This window comes from Lichenostomus cassidix, chromosome 10, assembly GCF_008360975.1.
Source record: "Lichenostomus cassidix isolate B80296 chromosome 10, HeHo_3.0, whole genome shotgun sequence".
Lineage (NCBI taxonomy): Eukaryota > Metazoa > Chordata > Aves > Passeriformes > Meliphagidae > Lichenostomus > Lichenostomus cassidix.
In genome coordinates, this window is record NC_139491.1 from 16,715,916 (window position 1) to 16,742,211 (window position 26,296).

The 26,296-nt window shown below is 37.6% G+C and overlaps 1 protein-coding gene across 9 annotated transcripts in view; it reads right to left on the reverse strand.

The window, feature by feature from the left end:
• HERC1 (HECT and RLD domain containing E3 ubiquitin protein ligase family member 1) overlaps positions 1-26,296 on the reverse strand; it is an 89,742-nt gene that overhangs the window by 38,167 nt on the left and 25,279 nt on the right. For 8 of the 9 annotated variants that reach the window (XM_085070884.1, XM_085070886.1, XM_085070889.1 and 5 more), the window contains exons 6-28: positions 25,734-25,830; positions 24,038-24,181; positions 23,350-23,477; positions 22,377-22,521; positions 22,115-22,286; positions 20,856-20,990; positions 19,911-20,076; positions 19,246-19,371; positions 18,226-18,447; positions 16,876-17,028; positions 16,566-16,698; positions 15,839-16,030; positions 15,231-15,452; positions 14,194-14,367; positions 12,843-12,957; positions 12,627-12,747; positions 11,097-11,268; positions 8,822-9,128; positions 7,365-7,485; positions 7,052-7,103; positions 829-1,100; positions 295-510; positions 85-205 (exon numbers count right to left, since the gene is read on the reverse strand). In XM_085070884.1, the coding sequence (XP_084927010.1) occupies positions 85-205; positions 295-510; positions 829-1,100; positions 7,052-7,103; positions 7,365-7,485; positions 8,822-9,128; positions 11,097-11,268; positions 12,627-12,747; positions 12,843-12,957; positions 14,194-14,367; positions 15,231-15,452; positions 15,839-16,030; positions 16,566-16,698; positions 16,876-17,028; positions 18,226-18,447; positions 19,246-19,371; positions 19,911-20,076; positions 20,856-20,990; positions 22,115-22,286; positions 22,377-22,521; positions 23,350-23,477; positions 24,038-24,181; positions 25,734-25,830 (3,706 nt within the window). The remainder of the gene's footprint in view (positions 1-84; positions 206-294; positions 511-828; positions 1,101-7,051; positions 7,104-7,364; positions 7,486-8,821; positions 9,129-11,096; positions 11,269-12,626; positions 12,748-12,842; positions 12,958-14,193; positions 14,368-15,230; positions 15,453-15,838; positions 16,031-16,565; positions 16,699-16,875; positions 17,029-18,225; positions 18,448-19,245; positions 19,372-19,910; positions 20,077-20,855; positions 20,991-22,114; positions 22,287-22,376; positions 22,522-23,349; positions 23,478-24,037; positions 24,182-25,733; positions 25,831-26,296) is intronic. The other variant, XM_085070890.1, reaches the window with a different exon arrangement.

Here is a 26,296-nt window from a genome sequence, read left to right on the forward strand (position 1 = left end):
TATCAAAGCCTGCCTCAGTGAACATACAAACTGTTGCACTCTATATTAGAGAACATCTGCTTTGCATATCTGCCCTTCACTTACCTATGTGATGCTTATTAGCTTGCAGAGCTCTTTCTAATGTAGCAGACAACTGCTGGTAAATTTTGTGCACAGCCACCTGGATTTCAATTTGAATACTCCTCTTGGCTGCTCTGATACCATCCTGGGCCAAACAAATAAATAAATATTATAAGAACTGAGACATTTTTATCACTTGGTTATTGAAAAAGCAGAAACTGCTGAAGTACACACCTGGTAGTGATGCAATCTTACACTCTCTCCTTTGGCCCCTGCATGTCCTACAGTGCCCAGACCAAAGCAGCCAGCAAGAAACTGGAGTCTAACAGAAGTAAGCAGTGAAGACGACTGAAATCCTGGTACTTGGCGACTTCCCATTAATGGCACACAGCCTTTTTCCTCCATCCCTGATAGAAGCACCAAAATCTGATGAAGTGCTTCCAGACGAAGCTAAAAATAAAGGCAGGCAAAAGACAATATTAAGTAAGTAGCCAGTACCCTTAGAAATTGAAATTGGATCACACTGAACTGTAAGCAAGGATGAATGAGGTCACTGTTTTCTCTTCTACACATTTTTAAAAAAGGGACTATTTTCAGTTTTGGTTTAGCATTTATTTACATAAAGTTCTCAGTTCTAGTTAAGATGTATTACAGAAAAAAAAGAAAAATGTCTTTAATAGATAGAATTCAGACACCATTTCAATAAGAAAATTCCTATAATGAGCATAATGTATGAAGAATAAGAAGAGTTGTTGAACTGAAATTTACCTCAGCCCTCAACTGCTGCTGCTCCATTGCAATAATAGATGCTTGTGGACTGGTGGACATACTTTCCTCTGGCTCCTTAAATCCTGGGGAGTTTCCCACATCTCCACTTACAAAACTGACAGCATTTTCAATCAATGTATGAACGCCAAGGGATCTTGAGAGATCAAAATCGGACTCAACAAATGAGTAGGAGGATGTGTATAACCAGTCTCTGCTGTGTTTCAGGCGAACCCACGAGTCACTCAGAGACTCCATTTGACTGTGAATTGCTCCTAAAGATACACACAAGGAAGTCTCATCAATTCCCATTCACCAGGTAACACATTTTGGCAGTAGGTAAAGACTGAACTGCTGCTACTGATACAGGTGGAAAATGAATATTCATGTTAATTATATCATGCATTAAGCAACTTAGAGCAAAACACTTGATTTAAATTTACAGCAATTTCCCTAAAGAAAAGGCTGTATTTCTTTCAAATGTTAAGCACTATTGCAACACGCTGCCACGTGAAAAAACAAAAAGAAGCCACTCAAACTGCTCAGCTTAAAGCTAGAACACTGAAGAAAAAATGCTTTGCAGCTAAATGACAAAATAGTAAAGAAAAGATTTTCTACCAACAGAAATCATGTACTTGGATATTTATTTTAAGGTCTAAACATAAAACAAAGTGGGTCTGGTTTTAACCATGCTACTATATTTCACAGTTTTAAAAAAGCACAATGTTACTTTGAATGTAGTATTTACAGAATTTGTGACTGCAGAAGAGAACAGAAAAAAATTTTAGACTAACAGAGAACATTTACTTTGATTCAAGATAGATACATGTATATTAAACACTATCTAGAGTAAGAATTAGATCTCTGTCATCTGGCAGTTTCACAAGTCTCTTTTCAAGTATTTCCTATCATCAGCATGTCACTGCACTACCTGGAACTTTACTGCCACTAATAAATGGACTTCTCCTTCAAAAGAGCATCAGTCTGCAGCACTAGAATTTATTTATCACTGTAGGTTTGATCTCATTTCCTAGAGAGTTTTGCCAGAACTCTCTCCCTGGCACAAGTGAGTGACATGCCCACCCAAGTCATAACATGATTAGTAATTAATTGATTGGCATCAGTCAGTATTTTCCTCCTTTTTTAAGTGCTGTTTGCCCACTCTGAGCTATGGAAGATATTACAAGAGGGCAGACCCTGCTCAAAAGAACTTCCCATCTGTACAGATAGGCAGTGCCTGGAGCCCTTTGTGGAAACCTAAACTACGTTTAAACTCACTTTGAAACTTTAGTTTAGATTATTTACATAATGTACAAAAAATGTTTACATATTTATCTACCTTGTATACAGTAAATTATAATTTGGAGAATCACAAATCACCAGTTCACAATACGCATACAAATCTACATTACTTCAGTTTTTAAACACCTTTCTGCAGGGTATCAGCCTCAAACATTATTAAACAGACATTTTCAGGGAAAAGTCACACAAATTCATAAGAATTCATCTGTTCAAAGCTTTTTTTTCACCAGCAGGACTGAGTTGCAAAGGTAACAGCCAGATCCAAATTTCAAGGCCTCCTTTAAATGCTACCTACCTACAGCAGTTGCTCATAGGAACAAGGACAGATAGACACAGAGGTTTTCAACTTGGGCTAACTCTCCTAGCAACCTACATAATTTTTTTTCCTGAAGTAAATGCAAAATGCTGTTAATCTGCCAACAAGTCCACACCTGCAGGTCACAATTTGTACCTTCATGCAACTTATAAATTCAAAATACTGTGAAATTTTGCTTCTCTTTTGTAAGCCAGGTTATCTCTACTTAGTAGCCTAAAATGTAATTGTCAGGTCTATGAATTAGGAAAAGCTAATTCACATCTCATCTTTGTTTTCAGTAAACAGTGTTAATGTGCATTTGCATAGTATTCCTTACACTTGCTACTAAGCAGACTGCTATGGCTTCAGAAAGAGCCATCACAGTACTTAGGTCATACAGACTCAAGTTTATTTTGGATAATGCAAAGATTAAGTTCAAACACTACTTTTCAAAGTGGAATCCAATTTCCTAATCTCTGCTGTTTTATGTAACACAGTAATACTACATGGTTTATGGAGAACAACCTATTTTGTCATGTTTACTAGGAAAAATTGTAAAGAAATTCTGTTACTTGATTTTACTATTTATACCGGGCAATAATATTTAAAACAATACTGAAGACAGGTATCACCTTACTCTAATTTTAACATTAGTTCTTACAACAGTTGTTTTAAAGCTCTCCTTTAAAATCCAGGTTATATGGGGAAGTGGCAGTTGAGAAACGTAAGATAGATAAGACAGAACAGAAGAAATAGGTACTAAAATACTCAGTTTCACATAAGAAGCAGTTTCTTGGCATGTGCATGGTGAACAGAGCCCAGGGGAGAGGAAAATGAAGCCTCAGATGACCCACAGGAAGCACAGCTAAATAATTTCTAAGCCCAAACAGCAACAACTCTTTCAAAAACCCCCATAAGCCCTAGAGCCTTTGAACAGCAGGAGACCTCAAAGCACCTCACAGTGACTTCAGCTTCCTCCCCTCTAGCTGCCCCAGACTGCACTGTGCCACAGCACAGAATCAAAGTATTTGTAAAGAAACAAAAACCAATTCCAGTGTATTAAATCATAAGCTAAAGGAGACCTTTCAAGGATTTACAGAACATCAGCAGAAAACTTAGTTTTGACAGGCAACAAATCTTACAAGAAAGAGACCTGACCATGTATTAATAAAACCCTGAATTATTTAATATTTGAAATTATGACGTCTTAGCTAATTGTTTTAGTACAAAATGCAAGAATGTTTAAATATAAGAGCAATGTAAAATTGTTTCTAATTAGCAGAAAAGTGTGACAATTATGAGTTACAGATTAAATGTAAAACAATAGAAGTTAAAACTGAAAGTACAGAGTTTAAACACCAATATGTCAAATCAAAGGAGCAAACTTCAGAATTAAAAACATTTAACAGGGCACAGAGATCCAAGTGTATTTTTTTTCTCCTGAAGTTATTAAATATCAGTAGAAGAATCAAATGTATGACTATATTGGAGCTCAGCATGATTCTGTGTAACATTAATCACACAGAACTGATTGCAGCACAGCACTTCCAGAAGCTTCTACAATCACATGAACAGAGCTGCACAGACGAATAAACCTGAAGCTTACATAAAAAAAAAAAAAAAGTTAACTTGTCCTTATAAGCCAGCTTGTAATAATGAGTTTTCTAAATGAATGTGGCACAGCTGCAATGCACACTTCATAAAACAAAAAAATATGTAGGGAAGCTATAGAGACAAAAAATAAACATGCCATCAGTTACTTGCTTGAAGCTCTTCTTTTTTCTGGGGCTCAACTGGCCAAAAAGGAGTAAATACACTACACCACACAAGAATCAGAAGACAAAAGCAGACATTTGAAACAGAAGGTAACATACTCATAAAATCTCTGCCTCATATTATTCTGACTTAAACAATCAGTCGCATCTTGATCAATACAATTTACCAAGCAGCACGCTATGTGGAAAAAAATATTTACTCTTGTTTTGCATTAATATAGCCTAGACAACAGTCTTTCTAAATTCTCCACCTTCAAGGAAAAAAGAAATAATCCCCTTTAGCACAGCTGTATGCATTCATGTGTGTATTCTTGTATGTCCAAGTCCCTTCCTTAAGCATGATCTGTCAATTTTCAAAGGCAGAATTCATTATTGCAGGAACACTAAAATATTTCAGTTTCATTTGGATTTCATTTAAGTTGCTGTTTTTTTTGGAGTAGCCCAGATGTGTTAGTAAGGCAGAACAGTACAAAAAAACCCACACTGAAATTCACTGAGTTAAGAGGTAAGTGATCAAATCCCTAGAGTGGAGGACTCTCACTGATCTGTAGCTATCTTTGTGACTGTGCTGCTGACTATGCTTTCCTCACTGCTAAGTACCTCATGTGGGGTACAGCACCCCACAGGCACTGTACACAACAGGTACAGCACTTGCACACATACACTCTGGATCTGCGAAACTGAAAATATTAATCAAAGCAACAGAAAAAACAAAGGGCTTAGATACAACGGGAAAACAACAATGTGCTGCTCATAATCCCTTACTGCAAAATTATCGAAAAAGACTTTCTGTATGGATGGAAGGAAAAGCTTACTAATTCAGAAATAACTGAATAATAGCAAGGAACAAGATACTCAAAGGATCCTCAGGCTGAAGTAGGAATAGCCAGTTCTTGTTCTGAACAGACAGAAGGAATTAAGAAGGCAATTAGAATAAAGATTGGACTGAGTGGCTAATATGTTAATTGAGTTAAAGGAGAATGCTTTTCCTTCCATGCTCATCTGCAAGACCATAGGAACTCAATAGTATTATCCCCTTTATTAGTCACAGCACACCACAAGAATAAAGATAAAACTGAAGGGGATTCACCAGTCAAACACCCATAGCTGGCACTGCACTGTGCTGGCCATGTGACAAGGGGTGGACAATCCTAAAAAGCTGCCAGTTACAGCCTCACCAAACACTGGGACATGCTTCAGTTCTAGAAGGTGACCAGGATTCACAGAACCAGACATGTCACAAAACACAAAAGACCATAAAAAGCACTGAGCTGAACAGCTCACCCATTTATCACACAGATGTTTGTAGATCTTTTCCTGACCTTGACATGTATGAAGAATATTTCCCTGTAGAAGCAACCTGGATCCCCTGACTCTGGCATTGGTTACCAACCAAAACTGCTGTATGTAGCATCCAGCACAAGCAGACAAGCTTTCCTTCCTGTATGCTGACTAACTCCCAGTACCAAGACAGAGGTACCAATACATATTGTCAGAGTTCTCAGTGTGCAAATGAGCTATTTGAGCTTCTTTAGGTTCTGGACAGATTCACTGCATTTACCCATTTCTCCTGAATGTTACAGACCTGGTGCAGAATCTTCTTGTTGTAATAAAAGTTTTGCTAAAGTTTACTCCTGCACTATTCCTCACTTCCTGAGGCGTGTGACAAAAGTAATACTGGCCTAATCAACAGCCCAGGAACAATAATCCATGAGAAATATTGTACCTGAGACGTAATGCAAGCTCATTTCCTGGGCTCCTTTTAGGACACACAGGAAATCAAGGACAGATTTTGTGTCAGAGTAATGGCAAAGCTGAAAGTGCTGACTTCAAAGCATGTCCTGCAGATCAGGGGGCTGACAAGGCCTTCTGACAGATCTTCTAACACTGAGAATGCCATGATACATCTGCTGTCACAGTAAAAGCAGCTCTACTGCATTTCTTTATTTGTTCAACTGTTTCAATTGATGATGCATGGACAAAGCATTTCTCTCCACATCACTTAAATATTAAAATCTAACGGGTGCTGCCACTGATAGCATCCTTTACAATTCCAAAAGACTTCAAATGGCATGAAACCTCTAAGCACTAAATGATGAAGCCTTTTAAACTAGAACTCTTACCTAACAATATCAAGGCTTCTGTTATTGAGGCATATCATAACTCAGCCTAACTCCTGTTTGCATACTCCCATGTTTTTACAGACACAACAGACCTGAGTCATGATTCTCACAGATTCTGCATCATCCAGAGAGAAATGGGGCTTTTTGGTCCCTATGTAAATAAACTTCTTTTGCTCCCTCCACCACCTCCTATCAAGGAGCTCACTGAGATTCCCCAGTATGAAGCAGCAACAAAAAGCAACAGAAAACGTGGTTGCTTGGTTCTGTAGGTGTGCTGGTGTTCAAAAGATGCAAAGTAAATCAGTGTTTTCTGTACACAAGTTCTCAAGGTTCAAGCACATTTTATGGCAAAAGTTCATTGTTAGCACAAGAATAGAACATTCCACATAAACTTCTCTGACAATTTTTTATTCCTGAAGTCACCTGAATGAAAACAGAATGAATGCTTCTGATTCACTTAACAGAAAACCTCACTTGTTCCAAAAGAACATTACAATACTAGAAACTAGAATGAAGAGTTATAACCAAGGAAATACTATAAACAAGCCACAAAGCAACAGAACTTCACACAACATACAGTAGGTAATGATTATTTTAAATATTATTTTTAAATGCTCAGTTTTAACACCTGTTATGTAACTGTAAAATGTATGCAACTGCAAACATAGTTTAACTTCAGAAACACTAACATTTATCAAGTCAATATTCACTAGGTAAACAACAGAACTTACCCCTCTTTCTGTGTGATGCTGCCAAATCCAAATCAACATTTCGTCTTCCACTCTAGATTAAAAGATTAATAAAAGCCTCATTTCCTCAAGTGAACATATGTGGTGCATAATATCTGAGTACTTAAATTTCATCCCTCACCCATAGAAGTGAGAAAGTTAACAGAGCTATAATAATTTACTTTTTTTTTTTTTTTTTAGCACTAACACTTTCTCTTGACAATGATGAATTGAGTGCTAAACAAATGTTTCAGATGTACCTCCCATCTAAATATTCAGTTGACAATCCCTAAATACATCATGCTGGCTTACTTACCAGTGAATAACCTTCCTCATCTGACTCTGGCTGAGACAAATCAGATTCACTTCTTGACTTCATCAGTCTGTAGCTTGAGTTTGCATGGATTGAGCGACTTTCTGCGGTAAGACTTTCACTCCTGCTCCAGGTGCAAACACATCCAAGTGCACATGCACACAGAGAAGAAAATACTGATATTAGACAAAGGTAAGAGTTGAGAGCCAAATTTAGCAAGTACCACAGTTTTATTTGGGAGCAGACTATCACAGAACATCACAAGACCACATTAAAGAGGAAAAAAGTGGTCTGATGGCTTCAATTATGCTCATAAAGGGTATTAGTAAACTTTGTTACTTCTTAACAGCCTTACTGGTCAACTGAACAAAAGGTAACCTCAAATGAGTGATTGCTCTAGAGCCTTGGTAAGTATTACACAGAGTAAACAGAAACACTCTGAGCTGAGAGGACAACAAACAGAGACAGAGTAAGTGGGTGAAAAAGCACTGAACTGATTAAAAACCCACCCATAAAATGCATCCTAAAGTTGATATGCTGGAGATGAAAGCCACTTTGACAATGACAGAGGCAGCCACCCATGCTTTAGGGACTAGATTTCCAAAAAGAGGCAAAAAGAATAAAAGGGTACTGAATATATAAAATCTTCCTCTCAAATATCTTAGTATCTTCCCCATCAATATCTTAATTTAAAATATCAAAACAGGTTCTGCACACTGTACAAGGTCAAGTAGACTCAGACTAGTAGCATCACAATTCCTGGGTTATACTCTACTTTAAACCCAAGAATCTTTAGAATAAAAGTTTAAGTAGGTCAAATTTAGAACAAATTTGTACTACACCAAGGATATCTAAGGTTATGAAAATTAAAATGCGTTATATAGCACATATACTATTTAAATTAAACACTTCTATTCAATGAGCTGTCTGGCTTTATCTTTTTTTTCTCTCCTAAACCTAACAAGTCTTACTCATGCCTGTGTTAGGAATATTTGTAAAAAATCATGAACAACACTTTTATCATGATAGGCTCTGAAACTTTTGTTTTAAACATACACACAAACTTATTTTATACTACAGTACTATATAGGACATTGGTAAGGTTCAAAATCCCACAAATATTGTAATAAAAAAAAACCAAACACAAAGTATAGGAAAAATAAATAATTTTTCCAAGTACCTCATACCATCTGTATACCTGATGATCTGAAGTATTTACCACTAAGTCCAACTTTGAAACTTAAATAAGGTCCACACAGAATAAAACTTTTTAGGTTTAGTTAGCATGACCAAGGAAAATTGAGAAAAATCATTATTTTCAACAGAAGCATAACAATGCTCTCAGCAAAAATTTTCTTCTGAAAAATTGCAAGAATCCTCAGAGGAAAACTGGGGTTTTTTAATCAATTCTAAAGGGAGCAGAGAAGAGTTAACCATTGTACAGAGTCAGCAAAGCCCACCTTGTCATGAGCCCGATCCCCTCCGGAGCAGCAGAGGGAGGCTGCTGCAGCTGCCCCTCCTCCCTGCGCTTCTGCAGCTCCTCAATAACAGGGCTCACTCCCAAGATCAACAAGGCACATCTGTGGATCACAGAGTTGCAGGCAGCAGTGTACACATCTTGCCCTTCTGTCAGATCAGTGCTGATCCTTCGTTCCTGCTGGGACTGAGGAGGTGGATCATCAAGTCTAGTCCCTGTCCCCGTGCTCATCCTATCTCGATCCCGACTGCGAGCTACTTCACGGGCTGATAGGAAACATTGAAATATTTCTGTAATGTGCAACACAAAAAGAAAGTCTTAACTTTTAGACAAAGTTACAGAGAATAAAATATTCATCTACATCTTGGGCCAAAAACTGCCCCACTACAAAGAACTAATATTTTTCTAACAGTAAAAGAATACATTAATAATACAATGCCATAAAAGAAGTCATGCAAACAGGTAAAATGAAGCATTTACACAATGTTAATTTTAAAATGAAGAGGACAAGAGCACTTTGACAGAACACCAAACACTCTTTCAGTGTCTTACTGCAACCCAACTCCTGTTTGGATAGCATCAAAGAGAAAAAGATTATTTCATGTTTGCCCTTTAGCAGATGTATAGAAAATAATGCTGTGCGTAAATTAGTATTCCAGGCACCAGAACAGCTCCAATTCGATACTGGAACAGTTTCAGGTTATTATTAGCTTTGGGCAGTACAATGAAGATCCTATCAAAATCCTTAGCCTTCACTTTACTTAATTCTGCTGTAGTCTAAGGGGCCAGATTCTTCTAAAGAGTATGTGTGAGAGACCTCTTCATCTCTGTCCAATGACCTAAAGTTGTCTCCATTTAATAATTTTAATTTTAAAGATTCAGTTCCCCTGAATCTTTGGAAAGGCAAAGGTAAAACTAAATACTTCCTTCATTGATATTAATAGCTAGAGCTCCACACATCAGGTTCAGCATCCCTTAGGAACACAAGTGAAAGAGTAATCATCTTCCTACTTATCTGTGTATGTAACTCTATTGTCTTTCTGACACCCCAGAAACCCCATCCAGATGGAATTTAAGAATTCTGAGCATTTGCCCAGAATAACTGCAAATCAAGCAGCAAAACATACTGCTTGTACTGAGCAGGTGATGTGTAAATCTTCTAGAACCACAAATCATCTCATGAATGTGCAATTCAGCTCCACAGTTCACTTTCAGGAAAGCCCAGTGCACTGTGCATGCAATGACAAGCCCTACAAAACTAAAGGTGTAACGTACATTTTGCTCAGTAAGGTCCCAAAGAGAAATATGGGAGTTCTAATGGGAAACTGTTAGCAAAACAGGTGGTGACAGCAGAGGCTGGAAAAAGATAAATATTCTAACAGCATCCAGAGGAACAATATTTGGAAAAGGAAAAAAAAAATTATGTACCTATGGAAAACATTTCAGGTCAGCCAATTTAATTTTTTAAGCTATGTGCATTCTACTGAAATTTTCCAAGGCTAACACAAGTGTTATCTTCGAGAACACTGAGTTCACAACACAAAAAAATCAACCTCGTGTGACTGTATGTTGCTTTACTGGAACTGGAAAATTTAAGGATTAACTACCCCATCAAGCTGGACTACAAGCCCCAATCAGTATAACAACAGTTTGTGAAATTTATCTTTTTCAAACTATCTTCTGAAGAATTAAACAAGATGCTTAGAAAGCCCATGAGAAAATATGGCAAATAGTGTTAAAAATACCAAACTCTGACTAAAACCTCCACATCGAGAGCAGAGATATTCAAAGACAGAAGTGAATTCCAACAGTCAGTCCACTATTATCAACAGTTTTGTTCCCAAACTTCAGAATAACATTACCCTTCAAAGCTTACTACATAAAAAACAACACATAAAAACACAGCAAAAATTCTATATATAAATACTGATGAAAATTCAGATCTAATGACAAGAACTTTAGAGAAAGGAACACGAAACCAATTAGTCTGGTAGACAGTGCATATAGGAAAGTGTTGGTATATGTCAGATGCCCTAAATTGCAGTGCACATGCTTAGTATTCACATTCCCTATATCTAAGGACTTTCCTGGACCAATAAAAAGCACTACACCATTGTATAAAAATAAATCTCTCTCAATGCTTATGCAGACAAATCTTCCACCATCTTTTAAAAGATTTCTCAGTTTTACCACAGAGAGAAAAAGACATTGTCCTTCCAAAGGACATGGCACTACTGATACACAGAACCAGTACTTACTACCAGCTGTCATAACTTCATGTTCCCTTTCCTCCTCTTCATCCTCTTGTTCTGGGTGTCCTTCCTCTCTGTCACGTTCTGCCTGCTCCTCCATTTCTGCTTCTTCATCAATTGTACGAGTAAAAGAATGTTCTTGAGTATCAACATCAGCAGATTCTTGGTTATCTAGCATCTTGATTTAAAAAAAAAGTACATACATAAAGTGAAATTTTCACCAAAATGAAAGATGAATGTACAAAGATACAGGTATTGAATAAGGGGTTTTTTCCTATCAAAAAGAAACTTTTGATATTGTGTGAAATAAACAACAAAGACAGCTATTTACATTCAAGAATTTAAATACTTAAGTTGGAAAATTTTAATTTTCCTTTTGTAACCTGAGATTATTTGCAAAAAATGTCTCCTTGTAATGCTTACTTAAACACTACAGTCAAACTTTGACACTTCAGCATCAAAGCCTTTAGAAACCATAAGCATGGGTATACTGTACAAAAAACAAACCAGATACTTGTTCCCAAGTATCTGGGAATAGATCAGAAGCATTAGATCAGAAGCAACAAATCTACTGCACGTATCAGATGTGCTTTATTGCATCTGTAAGTCTGAGGATTTCTGGAGTAACAGAATTCACTGCACACATATCCAGCACTTTCAGAAGTGCTCAATCTCTTGCAGCTATGTTAACCTTTACCCTGAGAAAGGAAGTGGCCAAGACACATCCTCTTAATCAAAACTAGGAGACATACCTACACTATTTTAAAGAGCACCACTACTGCTTTGCAACACAGCTAAGAAGCCTCTTAATCCTGACATTACATGAGAATTTTGTTGATAAAAATATCTTGCCTGTAGATTGTAAACCACAACTAAAAATCCTATCAGAGAAACTGGCTTTAAGGAGTACTTTGTAATGTCAAACAGGCCCCAGCCCTGTAATTCACTGAACACTTCCATCATCAATTCTGACCTGGCTTAATAAAGTGATTCAGAGGTTACCAGTTTCAGGGCCAATGCTCTCATATCAGACATTCACATAAGGCTGACAAGGACAAGTTGCCTTTAAGCAAAGCTAGGACTAAGAAGATAATGTAGCCAAGAAGGAAGGAAGAAAGGGTGGACAAAGAAGGGGAAGAGAAAGGTTCAGAGATCAGAAGCCCAGATAATGCAGCTGGATTCCAGAATGGCAGCCAGATAAAGCTGTGGCCTGCTCAACACAGCTGAGCCATCTCCAGCTAAGCTGCAGGGCTCCTATGGGCAACATTCTAGAGATGGGAACAGGGCAAACCAAGCTCAAGGCTGTGCTTGAGTCAAATGATGCCAACCAATCATTTGCTTTAACTGATTTGATATCACATACTCCAGACTAATGGACTCCTAATTATACTCTGCCTATTTGCATTTTGAAAACTCATGGAAGTGTTTCAACAGGATAGAACAAGAATACTGGTAATGTATATGAAATTAACAATATGAACATTTTCCTAGTACCCAATAAAGCCAGAAGAACTGAAGAGAGATGTACAGCCTTACCCATCTGTCTCTGGAGGAAGATCTGGTCTGAATAAGCTCCATGTTCTTGCAGGCAAGCAAGCGACTCCGAACTTTATACACACAGCGGTAAACTTCTGCCAAGGCCTTGCCAGGTTGGTACCTGCAGAAAAAGGTATCCAAGCCAGGAAAAAAATCATACAAACTTCCTTTCAAAAAGTCAAACTGAACTTTTAGAAGCAGCTTTAAGTTACTTGCCTGCTCTCACCACAAGCTTGACTGAGTAAACTTGTATGTTTCAGAAGAGCTGCAAGGACAAATCTGGATACAGTGTCTAGGAGTGATTCATTACTTAAAGTTGCAGTGTCCCAATCTGAAAAGAGAAAGGATCCATCAAAACTGGCTATTGTTTCCAAAAACCAAAAATATTTGCTTTTTCAATATTGTATTCAATATCTTGAGCCATTTAAATCCCCTCTTTTTTTTTTTTAAGAACTGACTTTTTAATTTAAAAAAAAACTATTCCTCACTTTGAAAAGAACCATTATCAAAACAATATTGCTCTACTGTACAACAACTGAGCTGTCAAGCAAACCTTCACAAAGCACCATAATCTTCCATGGGGGGGGGGAATTACTGTCCCCCCTCTTAACAAATACGTGTATAATATTTATTCTGTTAACATTATCTATAAATCCTTGTAAACTGCTGTAGAAATGACAAAACTTACCTGGCCACAGGAAAGTCTGGTCTAACATACCTGCTCTTCAGCAAGTTCCACGACTTTGATGTGATGCTGTGCTAACGTGACCATACAACTTTCAGTCAGCTCAACAGAGCAGACCCACATCAACTTCTAAGGAACCCAGTTCCACAGCCTAAATTATATTAGCCATTCAACTTGGATTTTCCAAATGGATAACCAGTACTTTTTTAACTGGAATTCCTACTTCTGTGGAATTCTGTAACAGAATCCCCTGTGTTGCTCTTAACAGGCACACAACACCATTTGCTCTTTTCTTCATCTGGCTCACCTTGGCCAGAGCTACAGAAAATTCTCCCTGGATACAGCAGTTACAGCACAACTACAATGCTCAGTGGATCTCATTAGAAGGAACCTAGAAAGCTTGACCAGGAAACATGGATTTTAGGCAATAAGCATGAAAAACTATTACTACTGTAAGATCAGCCTCCCAAAGAAGAGACTTGAAAAACAAAAGATGACTTACCCCCTTATTCCATTCCTAACATATTTTGCAAGTTACTTTGCCTTCCCCCATCTCCTCCCCTTTAATTTTTCTTTTTAATTACAAGTTTCACCCTGCTCTACTTAGAAAACAGAAAAAACAACAACTGAGTAAGCAAACAAGTTTCTTTTTACTAGTTCAAAGGGAAAACCAACATTGAGCTACATGTTTGCCAATCACTGAAATCAATGTCAAAAGTAAGTGACAGAAAAAGCAAGAGAAAGACGGTGGAACATAATAATAAAGTTTATCATGCTGTAGAATTAAAAATCATTGCCAAAGAAAATACAGGACTACGCTAGGAGTGTAGCTAGGAGCATTCGACTTGCTTTTAACATACACAGGTATTTTCAATCTCTTACCTTTACTGACAGCATAGTCCTGCATACTGATCCAGAGGCTCCTTGCTGGCTCTTTCGTACAACCCAAGGCCAAATCAACATAGACTGTGATCTCTGGTCTCAGCTTATAATCAAAGGGCTTCTGCTCCTCATTTCCAGACAGGGCCACTTCTAACAAGGAGCTCATGCACTTGTCTAACAGAAGGGAAACACCAAAGAAATTAAACTCTGCAAATTTTGAGGATTACATGCATCTGTCTAAAGCATTTAAACCAGCTTTCACTTTCCTCTTCATTAAAAAATAAATAAAATAATCAAGACTTGTCATTGTCCTACCACAAATTTACCTTACACAGAGAAATTACTTAAAATACAATCTACATAAAATCTATGGAGATTCAGAAGCATTATCCAACTCTTCTTCAGTAGCATAATTCTGTATCATTAATTCTACTAAACTGCATACCTACACTTGTAACTACTGCCTGGATCCATTTCAAAATACTCTGTCTTGTAAATCAGAAGTCTTAAAGCAGCCTACTCAGAACGAGAGGAAGAAGGAGATGTGAACTAAGAGCAACAAGCCACAAAGAAGCAAAAGCAAGTGCCCCATTCAGATAGGAAGGGATGACTGGAACACCACTGCTGAACTGTTAATTATTCTCAGAGATCATAAAGACTGAAGCTTGGTATTAATAGTATTGTTTCTAATTAATAAAAAGTTCATTTTGCAAGTAGAATAAAATGTACGAGATTTTCCAATAATTAATATGAAAAATATAGTCCCTGGAGTGTCTGTTAAATGCTGAGCATCTAAGAGCAAAACATTTTCAATTAACTCAGTGAAGTCTGTAGTCTTTCACTAAGAAACTGCAATTTTTTCCTCTGTATGCATTTCCAAGACCCTTTGTAAACTATATTGTACCCTTAAATAACCATTTTGGAATTTTTGTATTACTACACAGACAGACAAGAATGACGAAAGATAAAACCTTAAGTACAGAGATTGAACACAAATATTTACAGTGACCATTAGCCACTTGCCCTGGGCAGGTTACCTAAATGAGGAATGTCCATCTCCACTCCATCGCTGAACAACGGGGTTTTGAGCCAATAGGCAGTGTCCTGCTCCTCGGGGGATACCGGAGGGCCCTGCAGCATTCCCCCGAGGCAGCGGCCGATGAGCAGCGCCACCGTCCTCTCCAGGTCCACGAGCCACACCCACGACTGAGCAGGCTGCGGCAGGGGCACACCTGCTGGCTCGATCAGCTCAGGGCCACCTGCAAGGATCCACTGCCACATTAGTCACTGATGGCCACAATTTCAAAACCCACAAAATTAATGGCAGATCTTGTTCATACTTCCCGGTTAATGGCAGATTTGCCCCCTCAATCAGCAACCTTTCAACTGAAGAAACAGCAGCTACAAACAGGTCACTGAACATTGTAACTACAGCAGCAGCAGAGGCCACCACCATTCATGGCACAGCTGGTCATGAAGTAAAACTCTTTTAAACTCTGCCCAAGAACCTACTTTATCTAATACACACTTCTCAAGATGCATAGTTTGAAAAAAAAGCCATCTTAAAAGGGAAAGCTAAATTCCACTATAAAAAGGTGCCACTGTTTATTTTTCAGATTAAAAGCATGTTTGTTCCTACACTTACCATGAAGAGGCCATTGTAATTCCTGATCTTCCAAAAGCGCTGCTGCAGGCAAGAGTCTGTTGAGACGATCTAAAGGTGGCAAGAGATCCAACAGGTAACTCAGCAAAGGTCGGGCTACTGACACTGGCAGCAACAGCAATGAGTTGACAATCTGAGAGAGCATACTGCCAGCAGCTGACACATAAATCACATCTGCAAAGAAAAAAAAAACAAACCTGAATTAGTTACCGTTGTGGAATTATGTAAGTACAATTTAGTAAGTCAAAGAATTGCATAAAAACACCTCAGCTATCTCAAAATGTCTTAAATAATACATGTTGAATGGATGTGTTTCTTGAATAATTATCAATCTCTTATTTTAACTACACACTTCTGAGTAATCACAATACATGTACTTTTAAAAAGTGAAATCTAAAACAAAAGAAATTGAAACAATCACGCACATTCTGGATTCTGTTCATATTCACATTCTGGAGTGAAGGTGAACAGAATGGAGAATTCACATTCTCCAATCTGTACTTTTCCTGTACACAAAATGTCCTATCAAAACATGAACCAGCTGCCATTCCTGGGTAGATACCTCATCACGTCCTTTGGGGGAGACTTGAGATGTCTACTTCATGCAGATATAGGAACAAGGCATTTTTAAAATCAAATTTAAGCAAAGAAAAAGTGCCTTAAAAAAGCTTACAGAGCCATCATTACTGATTTCTCCATGAACATTTACCTCTCAGTTTTTCCCCAACACTACCATTCCAAGAGCTTTCCTTAAGCAGTGTTGCAGAACGGGAATAGATATCTGTGGCATGAGGCAATAAAAGCTGAAGGTGTTTGTGAAGCAGTGCCACACTGCTGGAATTCTAGAAGGAAACAAATATAAGAATAATTCTGTAAATATATATAAGGGATTCACTATTTAAATCACTTTAGCTGTCAAACATTCTGAAGATTTTCAACAGGAGCCTTACAGCACTCTGATGCTTATGAACATTGAATTACTTTTTTCTCTCCTAAATGGTAAAAATAAGAACACACACCTCAGTAACACTGTTGATGTGGCAATAAGCTAGCAATTGTTTCTGCAGGGAACATAAAAGCTCATGCAGATGAGCAGGTTGGCTGTTTTCTGATGATGATGTACCTAGTAAAAATTTATCACTGTTTTTTTCCAGTTCTCCAAAGGCTTGGTCCTATTAAGACAAAAAGGAGACAAAAATAACAGTTAACTCTGCTTCAAGTGCTGTAACACTTTACTATGACCTAAAATTAAGCATTTTTATCTTTATTATGTGCACCTGTAACTACAGGAGAAATTGGATAATGTCAAGTGGATCATGGGATAACCAAACTTGAAATTACAATTGTTTTTAATGTCATAAGAGTGATTGTCTGTGATAGCTGTCAGGTGAATATTTCTTAAAATGTTTCTATTAGAAGCAGCAATGCTTTTATTCACCTCCCCAAGGATAACTAGATTAAAAGCCTCACTTCCTAACCTGGTCCCCAAAGCACAATATGTTAAAATTAGCAATGTTTCCTTAGGATCTGTTGTGGGCTGATGCATAAGATGCCTCACATTCAAATCCTTCCTTGCATTATCTAGGATGGCAATAGAAGGAGAACACAAATGGCTGCTTGACTTTCTTTGCAATCCATTGGAAAAACTGAGTTCATTTCAAGCAGCCAATTCAAAGCAGACAATTCCCCCTCACTGACTGCAGGAGGTCTAGAGAGAAGAACAAAACACTGCCACCCTGCCCTGGGGAGCTCCACACTGTGCCAGGGAAGTCCAACCCCCTGATTTCTTCTCGCTGTTGTACTTAACTGGCTGGCTGAATAAAAAGCTGAGTCAGTGGTTTGCTCTCACACTCCCCTTCACTTTCCAAGAACAACAATCTGTCTGGCACACTGTGTTTAATAAGACAGCTGACCTGTTCTTGCTGCACTATTACAAGGTAGTTACCCTGGTGAAGTTAATTAAACAGATTCATGCTCCTCATGTCTGCTTATTGTTCCCTGGTGGCTGAGATTATACTGACAAACACTGCACACAATCAATCCACTTCCTGTGTTACATTTTATCTTCCAAAAAAATCTGAAGCCAAAGCGAGAGCAATAAAATAGTCTGTTATGAAACCAGCTGCATTTACATAAGTCACCTTAAACAATAAATACCACTATACCAACATCAGAACCCCACTGTTAGAGATGATTTAACTGACTTTAGTCCACTTCAGGAGAAATACATATGGCACTGCTACTTTAGAAAAACAAAATGAGCACCATTTTCTTAAGATGGTGGAAGGTAGGGGGGAAAGTTACCCTTCTAAGTATCCAAAATTAATTATAATTTTTAAAAAATTAATTAATACAAAGCCCATACATACTGTATAAAATCCCAAGTTTCTTAGAAGAGTCTTCATTAAGATTTCAGCTAGGTGAGTATCTGGATGACTGCTCTGGACAGCATATGCTTGATCAGAGAGGTTTCCATAGCTGATACACAACGAGGAAGTTTCTGTGGTATCAGAGGGGGAGCTATAGCCAAGCAGGGAAGCTACATGGGTGTGATCCTGCAAGCTTGTCAGAATGATGTCCAACTGCATTCTCTGAAGAAAAACGTTTAGACACAACAATCACTCTTTGTTAATAAAGATACAATAATGAGCTAGGAAAAAAAAAGCATTAGGCAGTTACACAATAGAAATATTCTAATGGGCCTAGGAAATAAGCTGGAGGGCTTTACCAAAATACTCCAGGTTTTCCTGAAGATTAGTACTATTACAGAATGGATAAATATACTGAATTAGATTGACCATACCTAGTAAAAACCTGAGATGAAGAGAGAAAGAAATTAGATTGTCCACATGGTGGACAATGAGGTTTAGACACTGAATTGAACACTTTCTCCAGTCTGTCCTGGTTATCTGGTTATTTGGGAAGATGGCTGGGGGACACACAATTTTTCTACATTATACATTGGAAAAAGGGTACAAAAAAGAATCTTGCAGTCATCTTAGCAAAGCAGGGTGAAATCCATGTAGGGAAAACATTATACAAGTATTCATCCCAGAAAACTGTTTATTTTCTGTTACCAAGGCTTGTTAAATCAATCTAGCTTTCAAAAATATCTAATCTTTAAACCTGTCTGGATATATCACCACAACAAATCCTATGTTCTCTGTAGTCAACCTTCACTTCAGAAAACAAGCAGTGCTCCCTGCCTCACTTAATTCTGGTTTAGCTATCTATCCTACACATTTTGTTACACTAGGGGTTGCACTGCATCTCCCCAGAAATGTGCTTGCACTCTGCAAATGAGGCTCACCTCATAGCTCAAAATATTCTCACAGAAAAACCCCAAGCAAACCACAACTGTTCTCAGGCATATTTTTACTTGACCTTACCTGTCCTTTTGACAAGCTTTCCCATCTATCAGGACCTTGGGGTAGAAGAGAATGGAGCAATTCCATTCTCTCTCGCAATGGGGGAAGTAGCATAGTTGCTCCAACTGACAGAGTCTCAATTACAACCTAAAATTGAAGCAAAAGAAAATACTTCTTCAGCAGAGAAGAAGTAATCAACTCACTGGTATCTTTAAAAAGTACTGTACATCACAAATTATACATCCCAAAGATCTGCCTAATTTCATTCGATGTCAGAATTCTACCAGACAATAGCACACTAATCTTTATGCTGTGATGCAAACGTGCAGTACATTGAAGGAGTGAAACAAGACAAAAAAAAGTAGCTATTTCCCGTAATTCTTAGAAGAATTACTCAACCAAGTTAGTTACTCAATCCACAACAATAACATCTTAGGCTCATTATTACAAAGAAGAATATTTTCAAAGTTACAAAACAATGCAGCTTTTTAAAATTCTTATGTAAACATTCTCCTTCGCTTTCAGATCATAGAACAGTAATGGTGACTACATTTTTTGACTTTAATGAGTAAAACTGTCAAGTCAGAATCATTCAGAAAATCAGATAAATATCTAACTACATAGTCAGACAAAAAGGAGAAGATGGTAGTACAATTTTCACATGTAAACAACGAGGCATTACATACTTCCTGAATTTCATCAGGGACAGAAGAGTCCATCAGTCTGAACAAGAGGTTTCGAAGAGGACCAGCCTGCCGGCCAAGAATGCTGGTGGCTACACCTCCAGCCAGTGCAAGTGCAAGGTGATTAGAAAGCAGCTTCAAGCACAATTTGAGAAAATTGTGATGTTCCCTGTAAAAGAAATACATCCCTGTTAACTTCTTCTATTATTAGCATTACTCCCTTCCACTTATTTGTGCACTAAGCTTCTAACTCTCTTTTGATTCTTCATTCCAGAAAAGTAGGTAAATTCCAACTGGGAGTTTAAGGAAACTCCTCTGAGAAACTGACTGCCAATCTACTTAAAAGAACAAAAACTGAAACTAGAATAGAGAAGTGTTTTGTGGACAATGGTTGCAAGAGGCATTCACTTTACATTAGTAGTCCCATGAATTATGAGGCAAAACCACCCCAAAATACAGAAATAAACAATATTATACCCAGAGTAAAAAAAAAGCTTTTAAGAAGTAATAAATGTAATCTTCTCTAATGAGATTTAGGAGTACAACAATTGGGTTAAAAAAAAAAAAAAAGGTCAGGCTATTAATTTCTAGTCCTCAAAAAAAATTTGGAACACTGGTTACAGGAGTAAGAACTGACAACACAGAAACAGTAAATGCATTCCTTGGAAACACATTTTTCTGTGTAGTTGAAAAACTCTGAAGTAAAGCATTTAATTCATTGCATAATGAAAATAAATTTCAGACTAATGATCTGCTACATTTGAGGCACTATAAAGCTCCTCTGTTGTACAAATGCACTGGAGTAATTCCAAACACATAGCACCTGAGTGAGCAAGTACACCAGACTTACAGTTGCTAAAATATAGACTAACCAGGACTAAGCCATGCACCACTGCTGTAAAGGAAAACACATTCTAAAAATCTGTAACATGCATAAGCTGTATGTACCTTGATGAAGGAAAAGGAAGAGGAGGGATTTCACTGTTAATTTTGTCACAGTAGTGCTCAAGAAAAGAACGAAGATGTGAAAAGGTACTTTCTTCAAGGTCTACACAATAGGGTCTGTGCCATGCCACGACTTGCCTGGAATCAAACATCAAAGTAAGTTACTTTCTGGAATTACTTAAACTGCTTTAATAAATTAATAATTTAAGCAGGTTGAATACACTTAACTAAACCACTGTCTTTCTTAATACAACTATAGCAGCCTGACTTCCTGACCCATGAAGGTATTTTCTGCTCTCTTTTCTGTAAAACTCTTTACAATCAAACGCTCCATATTTATGGACAAAAACACCTCAATGCCATAAATCTGAAGCCATATGCATTTAATCTGATTTGTGCAAAGGCTGACCAGTACTCCCAAAGCTGGTTTTACTACAAATGTCAGATTAGAGACTTTGATAAAATGCAAACAGAACTCAAAAGGGGAAGTACCAGCTAGTCCTATTTGAGTCTCACTATTTTCTTAGTTGATAGCTCCCCTGAAAACAGGGCATTTGAAATTCTTCTTGAATTATCTTCCAAATATTAAGATTTTCTATTCCTTTGTGCTAGTCCATACAAAGAAGTTCACTGGTTCACTGCAATCACTTGCTAACATCCTTGGTGTAAAAGTATTATCTGAGTTATTGTTTACTAACAACCAAAGTACTTATTTAGGCACCTATTTTTAGTTTAACATGTAAATACATATAGAACATTTTTTAAGATCTTTAAATGCACCTCAGTAATTTGAACTTCCCCCTTTCCCAAAGTCTCTTGATTAGCGTACTACATATTACACTAAAAGAAACTTCCCAAGCCATAAAAAATCCCCTCAGAAGCAAAAAATAAAAAATACTGAGTTGTTTCACCTCCCACTAACTTGGCAATTTTTAGTAAACAGAGGTAGGTTTTGTCTAACTGCACATAAGAAACGTTCATATACCAAGAAGAAATATCCAGATTTTTGGTGCTAATATATTTTCACTTGTAACATGCAACAATTAGAGAAGAGGAGTGAAGAAAGAGAAGAGGAGGAATGTAAGAGAAGAGGAAGGAAGACTCGCCAAACTTAAACACTACAACCACATTACTTGACACGAATGAGGGGGGAACACCTCATTTAATGTACATTAAATGTATCATTTAATGAATGTTAAATGTATCCCAAAGTGGACTTGTATAAAAGAACAAAATTACACCTTCCCCAATGTCATTTTTACCTGTCCCTTGGAAGAGCTGTCCAGGCAAGGCTATGGGATGTTCCTGCTGAAATCTGTTGAATTGCAACTCCATCCAAACCACTTACTTTCTTCGGTTTAGTAATGGGGCCAGTAGAGTTTCCCTGACCACACTGTCCCATTGAATTGTTACCCCAAGCATAAACTTCATTATCTATAAACATAAATAAAATAGAAAACAAAAGCTGAGATACAACTGTTGATCAAGAGGAGGATTATGCATTTTTACACCTTATCACTTTACCATGAGAAAGCGCCAAGCAGTGACTGTCACCAATGGAAATGTCCACTATTCTGGTAGCAGCCAACTCCTCAATGAGCTTGGGTCTGAGAGCAGTCGCCTCCGAAGAGCCACAGCCAAGGCAGGCCCCGCAGCCCCACGCGTAAACCTGGAGCAAAGCAACCACAAAACAGCTGCAGCTCAAACGTGTTACTGGGGAGCACAACAAACAGCAGCCCAGAAAAACACCTGCACAGTAACTGCAATTACACTTTCAGCATAACATGCACAGGACTTTCCTGACTGGAACATACATTTCATACAGTGTGCATTCTTTCCCCCAACCACTGAGGTGAGTGGCCACAGAGCACAGTGCTGGGGAGGCTGTTGCAGCAAAAGAAACTGCTACAGACAATGTCAACATTCCTCATCCCCACTTTGAGTCACAGAGGGGAGGGGTGGGGAGGCCAGTCAGGTCACACACGTGGAAATGCTTATTGGATTACACATATCCATCATGCCAGGAAGGGCCCTCATTTCCCACCTCAATATTTACCTCCAAGCTCTTCTGAGATTTTTCAAATTAGAAATAAAATTTTCAGTTAACACCTATATTCTAATATACATGCACATTTTAAAAAAACTATTAAATCACCTAATCACCTGAGTTGGTTAAGGCATTAAAAATTACAAGCATTTCACTGCTGTTTGTTTCTTGAATCCAATTTATTTTACACTGGTTACATTTATTAACCTAAAAATAGTATGTTTTCTGAGACTAAGCAAGAATCTTGAAAAGTGTTTTTACCTGACTCTAAGCACATTTTGAATTACTCTAGTGCATTAGGTACTTCAATCTCTAGTCAAGAACTTCACTTCTACTTAAGTACTAGTTGAACATTTTCTCAACAGTTAAAATAATAAATGCTGAGATAATGTGAACCCACACCCTCTTCACCAACTCTCATCATGTGAGTGAAAATTTGGTTTTGCCTACCTGCCCTGTTGATGTCAAAGCAAGTGAAGACTGGCTTCCAGCACAAACTTTTCGAATAAACATTCCTTGCAAGGCTTCTATAACTTTAGGTTTATATACTCTGTTTGTATCACCATGACCAAGTTTGCCTGCAAAAGGAGGAAACACAACTGGAAGGTAGTTTAAATGGATAGACAACAATTAAAAGTACCACAAAACAATGCTTTCTGGATTTCAAAAGATGTCAGACTGGATTTTTGAAGTTAAAATCTATTACAATTTTTATAAAACTTATTCTCTTTAAATTACAGTAACTACAGACTTAAACATATATTTTTTTATAGTACGTTTTAAAATTTAAATACTAATCCCAGGCAGTTTAAATGTAATAGTTTGTAGCATGTGAATAGCTACTGTCATATCATGAGTGAGCTTATCTGAAAGTCCTTGCACAGCATTTTTTCCAGAACTGTTGATTCATTCACTGACCTTTCTGCTGTGAAACCCCTTCCCTGCTGAAAAATCCTTTTTTTAACCATATCATCTTGCAGGTGAACTCCAGATATAGTATTTAGATTTTATAAGAATCCTTTTCTTGAACAGTTATCAAAAGACGAATAAAAAACAGAACCAAACGGCAAAGAGTACTGAAACTATGAGGCAGATGGAATAAGACATAAATGACTACCAACACATGAGTTCTACCTACCATTGTCTCCTCCTCCAAAGGACCACACTGTTCTTCCATCTTTGGACAGAGCTATTGTGTGTGAACTGCCACAGGAAACCTCTCCTACATTGCTAATATCTTTTACTAAAGTTGGAATGTTGCGGCTGTTGCTGTCACCATGACCTAAGGAGAAAAAGAATACAGTATTTTCTTTTTGTGAAGATTGAATTTCTATTTCTGTTCTGCAATCATGGGAGTTTGCAAATTCCACGCATATTGCAGTCATCACAAAGGATAACGTCTGCCTGCTTTTTGGAAATATTCATAGTAAGGTTTGGAAGGCATCTGTGGTAAAGTTAAGCATTTCATATTTATGACATACTCCAGAACACCTGTTCACATCTCACTGCCTCAAAATCCTGAGATTATTTTCTACCTAGCTGAAAAGAAATAAGAAATATTACTAGTACAATTGCCTTTAACAGCATTTGATTAGGTAGCCAGACTTCCCAACACGGGGCAGCAGGTATCCTGCTCAGCATGAGGAAGCTGCAGTAAGGGCACTCTGTCACTCCTGTAAATATGCACAGACAGAACAGATCAGCTCCTAAGCTGCATTCAGACAGCCACAGTTCTAATGAGTCCTTCCTGCAGAAACCAAATACATTACAACTATCACCTACTTTATAAAAAGTGTTGTTTCTAATAAACTACAGAAGTTCTGTGGATATAGAAGAAAAATGGAGAAGAGAGGAAAATTAATGCCACTGGTATCTGTAACTGATTAAATATGAACAACTTCCTATGATGTAATGAAATGTTACTTCTTAGCTGTATGGTGGAACTCAATATTGCACACTCCGAGATCCCCAAAGCACAACAAAACTCCACATTAACCTAAAACTCAATGAGAACATTTCTAGAATTCCCACCAAAATTCCAATTAAACCTCTAACCCAGTGTTCTTTTCTTAACAACAGGGATACACTCAACACTTCTACTTTACCTTGAAAACTGCGACAGTTTAAGTAGTTAAACACTGTCCTCACCTTCCACTCCTGCCACTTGCTTGCTTTTAACCCTCTATACTTGGTGATTGGGACATTAAAAGAAAAGACAGCAGGAGGGAACTAAAACCCAACCTGAAACAAACAATTTTCTATGCAAAGCCTGTTGGTTCAACTGAACCTGTTCAAGAAGGATGGTTTTATACCAGGCAGAGCAGCTGTAGAGCAAAGATGATGAAACAAACAAGTGAACTTGAAGCAGACAGTGAGTGATACAGTGTTTCTTGTTTTAGCTATGTTTAACTTTTTAGGCATATTAAGGTAAACTGACGATAAGCCATTCTGGCAAACTTAACATCAAGTATCCTTATTACAATCAGACCATTGATATTATCAGCCAGTTATTCCTGACTGTTCAAAGAATCATTCTACCATCACACTAGATGAGGTTTATCTACAATTCCAGTTTATTTAAAATGTCTATATATTTAAAACATATAAAAACAACTTGCCTTGAAATGAAAAATCTTTAAAAAAAAAAAATTGTAACATTAACTACATTAAAAACTTTTAAGAGTCTCTGCACTAAGTCACCTGTATGCACACACCTGAATACATGTGTGTGTGTATGCAGAAGGGACAATTAGAGAACAAGGCAAATAAATGTATAAAATCATTACCAGACACAGGAAGTTTTCCAAAAGCATCTAATGAAATTTTCAAATTACCTAATCTCCCAAAGTCTCCTTCTCCCCATGTGTACAGCTCTCCATCTTCTGTAACAGCAGCACTGTGTCTGTAGCCCGCTGATACACACACAACCACCTGCATTACATGCAAAAAGAAAGATTAAGTTTTTACACATATCAAGTAGGAAGTCTGAAAGCTTATAATAGTCAGGTTTCAGGAGTCTTAATAAATTAACTTGCTCATTCACGTGCATCAAGTACACACATGGTCTTTTCCGCCTTTTCTATTTATTTGGTAAGGGGAAATAAGTACATAAAAAATCAAGTTTATAAGTAAAACTGCTAATGGTTTATTTATCAAGCAGCTTGAACATCATGATATCCTAGCCTCACAGGAGAAAAAAGCAGCATCAGTGGATGTTTAAAACACTAAAAAGCTGTATGTGAAAACCTGGACGTTGCAGCTAACAAAAGCCACCACCTCCTTCCTGGAATGTCACTGCACTTGAGCGAAAGCACCGGAGCAAGTTTGACTCAAGACCATGAAAAGCTTTCCTGATAATGCCACTGCCTACATCACAGGCCTAGAGGCAACCATAAGC